The 9072-nt window shown below is 38.2% G+C and overlaps 1 protein-coding gene across 1 annotated transcript; it reads right to left on the bottom strand.

Moving 5' to 3' along the window:
- Positions 1 to 589: 589 nt before the first annotated feature.
- Positions 590 to 7643, bottom strand: Sap18 (Sin3A associated protein 18). Its single transcript, XM_027941555.2, has 4 exons — positions 7480 to 7643; positions 7181 to 7290; positions 2587 to 2709; positions 590 to 2216 (listed from the first exon to the last, which is right to left on the bottom strand). The coding sequence occupies exons 1-4, from the start codon at positions 7606 to 7608 to the stop codon at positions 2060 to 2062; spliced, it is 519 nt and encodes a 172-aa protein (XP_027797356.1). The 5' UTR covers positions 7609 to 7643; the 3' UTR covers positions 590 to 2059.
- Between the last annotated feature and the right edge of the window lie 1429 nt (positions 7644 to 9072).

Consider the following 9072-nt stretch of genomic DNA (forward strand, 5'->3'; position numbering starts at 1 on the left):
TCCCCCCACTCATACTTGCCCTTCACATGCACATGCATGCACACACAACTGATCTCTGAAACATTACCTGAGTCAATGAGCATGGGCATAACCATTCCAGTTTTAGACACTGAAAAGACATGGGCAATGTCGCATACTGTAATTCACACGTTCTAAAGGAAAAATTTCAACTCTGAAAACCTATAAGCAATTGCGGCAGTTAGGAAAGACACTAAAGAACTGAGAAAGATGCTGTAATGGTAACCACTTCTATTTCTGAGAAAATAGCTCAGTTACTACTTAAAACCATACCTTCTTAGCAAAGTCAAAGGAAAACAAGGGCTAAGCCTTGATTCTTAGTATAGCCAATAACAAACTCACTGCATATTCTTGAACTTTATGCTTTTGGTAGAAAACTGAATTTTTTAAAAAATATTTTTTAGTTGTAGATGGACACAATATCTTTATTTACTTATTTTTATGTGATGCTAAGGATTGAACCCAGTGCCTCACACTTGCTAGGCAAGTGCTCCACCATTGAGCCACATCCCTAGCCCCCAAAAGACTGAAATCTTTAAAGGAAAAATTTCATGTTGGAACCAACAAAGAATAGAATTGGGCAAACCAACTAAACCACTTTATTTTAAAACTAGTGGGAAAATAACATGAATTAACAGGAGAGCCCTTGTAAGATAAGAGATCACACCATATGAAAAAATTGGCTTCTGAAAGTCCTTACTCCCACCCTTTGGATCTAAATAGTAAATCATCCCCCCTTTCATGCCCCACAAACAGGAAGATACTCATGGCTATTCTCCAAAAGGTGAGTAACTCAGTCCATCTAGTCTGAATGAATATATAAGCTAAGGGTTTGGAGTAAGCTACAGCAAAGAACCACTAAGATCTAGTCATCTGAAAATGTTGACTCACTGTAACAGGGACACCAATTTGACAGAATCAGATTTTAAATGACTATTTTGTATGCACAAGATAAAACTCACTTTACTGAGACTACTTGCACATTTTTAGCACTTTTATCATTTGGGGATTTCAATTTTCTACTGTCAGACTAAAAATAACTAGGCTTTCTACACATTGTTATCTAGTTCATAAACTTCAAAATGAGAAACAGTGCATTAAGATAATTTTCCAGTTTAACTAAGTTCTTTTTTCTGGCTAATAACCAGTATTTACTGTTTCTAATCCACCAAGCACTATCCTAGGTCTTTTTTTTAACTTTCATAACCCTATAGACTAGTGTGTCTATTAAAAACCACCACCAGCCACCCCCCCCCCCACTTGATTCAAGTAATTCATCTAAGGTTGCAGAGCTACTGGTACAATCAGAATTTAAATGCTTTGTACATTGGTTTTAATCACTGTGTTATAATGCCTCTCAAATCATACACTAGTCCCCAGCACAGGATGTGTAAGAGGTTCTTTTTTTGTCCCTTTCTCAGTTTTTCAGATCTTAAAGATATTGGCTCCTGCCTTCACAATGTCCTAGCCTCCATTTTAAAGCATATAAATCCTCACCATAACACTATTCTTTAGCACCCAAACCAAGGCAGGCCATGTCTTCCAACACAATTCCTTCAATTTGCTGAAGCTCATACCATTCCAAAAAGCCTCTGCTGCCTCATTGTCATAGGTCATTTTTCTAACTGCATACCTTAGTCTACAGCCCAAACTCATGCTAAATTTCATAATCTCAGTATTTTTATTCTTCACCTTTGGGAATAGCCGCCTGCACTACTTTGTATAAACTTCATATAAGAGATGAAACCCTATTCCCATGCCTCCATTGACTTTCACATTCAGACTGATTGTACATATATATTTAACAGTTGTACACATAATGCTAAGAGCACTTTTCTTCATATTTTACAGAGGCGTGAAACATACAGACTTTCTATTAATATCCATACCCATAGTGTATCCAAATCTAACTTCTAAATAGATGCATTACAATTTGTTTAGAATTTAAAGGCTTAATGGCAAAAATCAGGGGAGGAAAGAGTATGTAAGTTTATTTTACATAACTGGCTGAAAAATAAATTTGAGAGATAGTAAATATAATTTAATATGGTCTCATACGCCCTGAAGGAGGCGGTGCTCGATTTGGAGGGGTAATGGCTATGTCCAAATAATCGCCTATCTGGAACTTCTGGGACTGCAAGGTCATGGAATCGTCAGTCCCCTTTCTGCCAGACATGGTGCTGCCAATCTCCTTAACTCTGCAGGAAAAGAAATCAACTGTTACTGGACCATAAATCAATTGAGTATGTGTTACAAAACTGAACATGGGATTCAATTTGCTCTACCTTGTAACAGTTCAAAAATTAAAGTACTAATGTAGCTAAACCAGATATTAAGATAACATAAATACTCTCCCTCCCACAATGCTGAAAGGAATTCATTAAAGGAATTATCCCTATCTGTAAAAACATGCCAAAACTGGGGCTGGGTTATGGCTTAGTGGTAGAATGCTTGCCTAGCATGTGTGAGGCATTGGGTTCAATCCTCAGCACCACATAAAAATAAATGAATAAAATAAAAGTCTATCAATAACAACAAAAATAGAATTAAAAGTGAGGAATTACTTACCGATAGCCAGGTCTTTTAAGATCCATAAAAACAATTGCAAAATTGAAGTGTGTTCCCTTCTTTCTAGCTTCTGGGTAGACTTCTTTTACTAAACTAGTTAGTTCTTTCAAAGTTGCATCCATCCTGAATTTTTTTAAAAATGACAATTACGTACGATTAGTCATCAATAACGGAACAAGGATAATGACAATGAATTATTACATGTGTCTGAGTTGGGACTTACGTTAGAAAATGCCAGTGTCTTATATTAAAAGTTAATTTTAAAGCAGTTAAAAATACTATTTGCTCTCAAATATTCCCTATACTAGCTCAATATTGTTTTTGACAAGTCAAGTCAGACTCTTAAGGCTAGAGATGTAGCTCAGTGGTAGAACATTTGCCTAATACACATAAATAAGTGTATACTAAAAGAGATTTTAAGAGGTTCATATGCTATCTTCTATTGCTATGAAATATCTTGATTCAGTGATTTACCTATCTAAAAGCAGCTAGTCCAAATTCAAATACACAAAATAATTGTATTTTGTCATTTCTAAAACATGTACTCTTCCACATTTAGAATCTCAGGAACTGGAAAACATTTTAGAATCAATGTACTAAGAAAGCATTTTCGTAAAAATGTGTGGTGGTTTTTTTCCTTCTTGAAAAATCTTTATATATAAGCATCTTAGAAATAAAAAATATCCAGTATACATTTTTATATTGTTTTCTTCCATGACAAGTGGGAAAATGGTTTGGGACTTGAAACAATAATGCCAGAAGAATGCTAGAAAATGGCACAAAGACACTGGACACTTGTGAAGAATGAGTACTATGATGTACAGCATCAAGCAGGGAAATCAAATCAAATAGTTCATTTGATTTTAGCTCTGTACTCTAAAATCACCACCACACCAAAGCACTGGCTTTCAGCTATACTGATGACCACATCATCTTCCATTTTCTATTGCTCCCGAATTTTTCTCAATATATCTGCATAAAGAACTTAATAGTCTTCTCCCCAAAACACATCTTTTTCTCTGATATTCCTATCAAAAATACTATCACCTGCCAGGCATGATGGTGCTGGTCTGTGATCTCAGCAGCTCAGGAGGCTAGGGCAAGAGAATCTTAAGTTCAAAGCCAGCCTCGGCAACTTAGTGAGGCCCAAGGAACTCAAAGAGACCCTGTCTAAATAAAATACAAAAATGGGCTGGGGATGTGGCTCAGTGATTTTAAGCACCCCTGGGTTTAATTCCCAGTACAAAAAAAAAAAAAAAAAAATCACCCATTTAGATGCCAGGTCATCATCCTGAGCCTGTTCAATTCTTCCCACCGCCTTCCTGTTACAGTTCTTTTTCTACCTAAATACAGATCAACATCTAATTTTTCCTCCATCCCTGCCTGTTGCTTAATTTCAACCTCATTATTTAACCTTATATACGTTGCCTCCAACCCATCTGTGTTTTTCAAAGTTTGTTTTTTTCAGACAAGGCCAAACTATTGCAGCCATGCAGGGAGAAGCTGTGCATGACTGCCTTTCCTAACTTGATATGTGCCCATTGTTTAAAGAAGAGAAAAAGGCATTTGCAAATATGCAATAAATTATATTCCAAATCTCAATCAAGAAAAAAACGAGTAATATTAACATCATTGTGAGGCATTCTTCATGCATATACATATTATAGTGTTAGAGGAAAAAAATTCCTAAGATATCAAGCATGTTTTAATGCTGAGATAAAACAAAAATATAATTCATGCTATAAACATTATGCTTTTTTTGAGGGGAGGGGGCACCAGGGATTGAACTCGGGTGCACTTTCCCACATCACCAGCCCTATTTTGTATTTTATTTAGAGACAGGATTTCATAGATGCTTAGCGCCTAGCTTTCGGCTGAGGCTGGCTTTGAATTCAGGAGCCGTTGAGATTACAGGCGTTGAGCCACCATGCTGGGCTAACATGATGCTTTTAATAAAAATTAATTTTACTTTGCCAGAAGAAAATAAAGTCAAATTGAAGCAGTAGGCAAAACTTCAGATAAAAATTCACAGTTATTCATAGTTATCCTTCCTCTTATATAATTTTGTAGCCTATTTTAATTTGTCTGAGTCCATAGTCTATTCTATAATCATAATTAACTCTGGTCATTTTAACTTTGTCCCCAGTGAACTCCAAAGTTGGCATAAACTCTGAGGTCAGACCCTGTCTTGGGAGTGACTTTTCTTTAAACCTGATATTTGGATGTTATTCTGTATCAATGACTTGAACACCCAGCGTATACTAATCATATACACCAGAAATCATGCATTTTCCTTCTAAAACATTGTCTATACTGTCACAGTACTTACAATCAACTTGGGGAATATGGTTCACATCTTTTATAACTTCTGACAACATGAACAGCTTTCCACCTTCTGTGGCCTATCTTCTCAGAGGAACAAGTGAAGTGCCATGTATTACTCTCTAACTAGTAGTCTAAAGTTTGAGGACAAAGATAGAGAATGCCAAAGTGCTCCCTTGGAGCTTATGTCTGCTGGGTGACTGTGAGGCTCAGTATTATGTGTCAACTTGGCAAAGCTATAGCCCCCCAATTACTCAACCAAATTCCAATTTAGGTGTTGCTGTGAAATATTTTGTAGGTGTGATTAAAGGCTATAACTAGTTGGCTTCAAACTAGGGAGACTAACCTATATAACCTGGGTAGACCTGATTCAATCAGTAGAAAGACCTTTAGAATAGACCTAAGAAATTCTGGCTATGGAAACCAATGCCAGCTCATGTTCATACTCAAGGATTCAGCCTTTCTTTCTGGAGAGCGCCCGCCCTACAAATTAATGCCCCAGGGGTCTAGCCAGCCCCCACAGTCAATTAAGCCAATTCTCCGCAATAATCCTCTTAACCTCTCTCTCCTACTGGTTCTGATTTTCTGGTTTAACTATGACTTACAGAAAAGTGTAATTCTCTTCCAATAACCTGTTTAATGAGCACCTAGCACAGGAAATATACTACTTCTGTGGTGTTTGGCTAGTTCTTTAAACTCTACACAGCACTGCCTCTGTTGGGATCCTCTTCTACCAATTTCTCCTTACCTGGTCTTGGGACTGCCTACTTTATGGTCAGCCCTTCTTATCTGTGGGTTCCACATCCACAATTCAACCAGTTACAAACCGAAAATATTCAGAAAAATATTTTGGTCCTATACTGAACACAGACTTACTTTTTCATCGTTAGTCTTTGAACAACCGTTTATAACAACTATTTACATAGCATTTAAACTTCACTATGTATTATAAAATCTAAAGATCGCTTAAAGTATGCCAAAGAATGTGTGGAGATTTTATGCAAATACTATGCTATTTTATATGATACAGAGGAATGACATGCTCCTCTAATAAACTGAACTCATTATAAGGAAAGGAAGTATTTTCTTTATAACATCAACACAGTACCTAGAAATTTAGAAACCTTATTTACTGGAAAAAATTTCATCTTGGAAAAAAAGTTTTCCATAAAGCCATTATTGAGTAATTCTTCTCTGTTAAGTTATATGAACCTTCCTGGAACTTTTACCCTTAAATGACACTGATGTAAAAGAATCATAATACTACATAAATTTAACAAGCTCTTCCAAAAATGCTCTCCTAAGTATAAACCTAAAAGAATAGAAAATAGGGATGCAAGCACATAGTTATACACCAATGTTTATGAGCAGCAGCATTTACAACTGCAAAAAAAGACTGAACATTCAGCAAATGAGTAGATAAAATATGGGGTACACATAACAACAGAATACCATTAAGCCTTGAAAAGGAAATTCTAATGGATGAACCTTAAAAACAATGTAAGGGAAATAAGCCAGTCACAAAATGACAAACATTGTAATAACTCCATTTATAAAATATCTAAAATAGCCAAATTCACACAGATGGAAAGTTGATTAAAGCGCTGGGGGAGAGGTAACAGAAAGTTAATGCTTAATAAATACACTTTCTGTCGGAAGGAAAACGTTTTAGCAGTGATAGATGCACAAAAATGTAAATGTTACCAACTGTTCAGATCATGCACCAATTACGGGATTACAGTAAAGTCCTACTCTGGACTAGGGCACAGGAGAGGTATAATGATATAAAACATCTGGGTGCCAGTTTTCTCTAAACACACCAAAAAGCTTTTCCACTAAACTCCAGGTCAGATATCACTAGGTTTTCGGTGGTGATACATTTCTAGTGTTATTAAATGGAAACGATTTTTGAGCATAACAAATATCGCTCAACATCATCACCTTACCATGCAACACCATTTATTCAAGGGAATCCCTCGAGGGCGCTACTGCATTTTAATGATCTAAACATCGTTTTTTGTACCAGGCAGCCATAATGCTGATAGTAATATTCTGTCAACTTTCAGCAACCTCAAACTTTCAATATTAATCATATAAACTACAAGATGCACAAATCCCCTTTTACCTTACAGTCAAAACCTCTGAGAGTCACCCTAAAGGCCCCATGTGGAAATGAGAAATTAGATTAAGGAAAATCAGCTGTTCCCTAGCAAAGGCTGAACCTTACGGGTTGGAGACAGAGGTTCCTTGACCCCACCCCCGCAGAGCTCACCAAGTATAGATCTGCAGCTCGCTGGAGGGTACGTTTCCGCGGGAGAATTCATCCATTCGGTGGTGGCGGCCGTTATTGGTGGTGAAGACTCGCAACAGCAGCGGGCATGTCTCGAGGAGAAAGGAAAAAGAAGGGCAAAAGTTAAAACAGCAGCAGTGAATCCGGAGCTAGGAGGCGTTGCGGCCTCTCGGCTGCCCCTGGAGCAAAAACACCGCCTTCTTCCGCACACAGGCCGCATCTCTATGCCTTGCCGGGCCCACCTCACTTCTTCCCTTACCCCACAGAAGTGGGGTCCTCACCTTCTCGCGGTCAATTGGCTTCTCTGGCTCTTTCTTAATTTCCTCCTGGGTTACGCGCGATTCCACCGCCATCTTCCTTCTTCGGCCCCCGAGACGCTCGCCCTGACCTCCGACCCCCGCAGCGAGCATGAGCACGAAGTCTCTCGCGAGGAGAAGCGCGAGGCTTTATACAGCGCCAGGAATGGGGCGGGGCGTCTCCAGACGCAGGCGCACTTCATTGTGCGGCGCGGGAACCTGAGACTGGCGCGTCTGCGCATTGAGCCTAGGGAAAGGAGAGCGCGGTCTGGGACAAGGAGGAGCCTCTGGGGGAAGTGTTTCTGATTGTGTCTCTGCGGTTAGTTGGCAAGCTATTTTTTACTTTGAACGTTCACCAATGGACTAAGGTGAAAGTGGTGTTTTCATGCACAATGATGAATACCTTAACGAACCCAAAACACTTAAGAACATTACAAGCATTAACAGCAACAGCCTTAGCAAAAAGTCGATCTTTCTGAAATGAATGACAGATTCATAAGGACCTCTGGGCTATGATCAGAGGCGCTGCAGAGAGTGGGGAGAATATGATTTTCAGTAGGTGGTGATGAAAGTCTGTACTGGGAAAGAAAATGAACTGGACTCTCCCCATGTAGAGAAATTCAAGCGAGTACTGGAATTTTTTTTTTTATAAATGACAGCGGAATGCATTACGATTCTTATATGTAAAAAGCACAATTTTTCATATCTCTGGCTGTATACACATTATATTCAAACCAATTCGTGTCTTCATACCTGTACTTTAGATAATGATAACCATATTCCACCATCATGAATTACCCCATGCCCCCTCCCTTCCCCTCCAAACCCTCTGCCCTATCTAGAGTTTGTCTATTCCTCCCATGCTCTCTCTCCCTATCCCACTATGAATCAGCCTCCTTATGTCAAAGAAAACATTCTGCATGTGGGTTTTTTTTTTGGATTGGCTAACTTCACTTGGCATTATCTTCTCTAACTCCATCCATTTACCTGCAAATGTCATGATTTTATTCTCTTTTATTGCTGAGTAATATTCCAATGTGAATATATGACATATTTTTTTATCCATTCATCTATTGAAGGGCATGTAGGTTAGTTCCAAGGTTTAGCTATTGTGAATTGTGCTGCTATTAACACTGATGTGGCTGTGTCCCTGTAGAATGCTGTTTTTAAGTCCTTTGGGTATAGTCCAAGGAGAGGGATAGCTGGGTCAAATGGTGGTTCCATTCCCAGATTTCTAAAATTTCATAACCTATGGGTAGGAATATATGCTCCAAAACTCATTAATCAGAGGGCTGGGGGTATAGCTCAGTGGTAAAGGTCTTTCCTAGCACATGTGAGGCATTAGGTTCTATCCTCAGCACCATATAAAAATAAATAAAGCTCCATAACAACTAAAAAAATAAAAATAAAAAAACTGGAAAAGAAAAATTGAACCTTCAAAATACATCATAAGAGAGAAAATCATGAGCCACAGAGCAGGAGAAGATGTTTGTGAGCCATGTCATGGACAAAAGCTACTATCCAGAATAGGTAAGAACTAAAGAAAAAGACAACCCAGTTGAAAATGGGTCATATAAT

This window comes from Marmota flaviventris, chromosome 4, assembly GCF_047511675.1.
Source record: "Marmota flaviventris isolate mMarFla1 chromosome 4, mMarFla1.hap1, whole genome shotgun sequence".
Lineage (NCBI taxonomy): Eukaryota > Metazoa > Chordata > Mammalia > Rodentia > Sciuridae > Marmota > Marmota flaviventris.

Coding starts and splice junctions, on each gene's coding strand:
- Sap18 (XM_027941555.2), bottom strand. CDS start 7,608: ATGCTCGCTGCGGGGGTCGGAGGTCAGGGCGAGCGTCTCGGGGGCCGA. Junction 7,291..7,479: donor AGCCAATTGACCGCGAGAAG/GTGAGGACCCCA, acceptor TTTCTCCTCGAG/ACATGCCCGCTGCTGTTGCG. Junction 2,710..7,180: donor GAGCTGCAGATCTATACTTG/GTGAGCTCTGCG, acceptor AAAAAAATTCAG/GATGGATGCAACTTTGAAAG.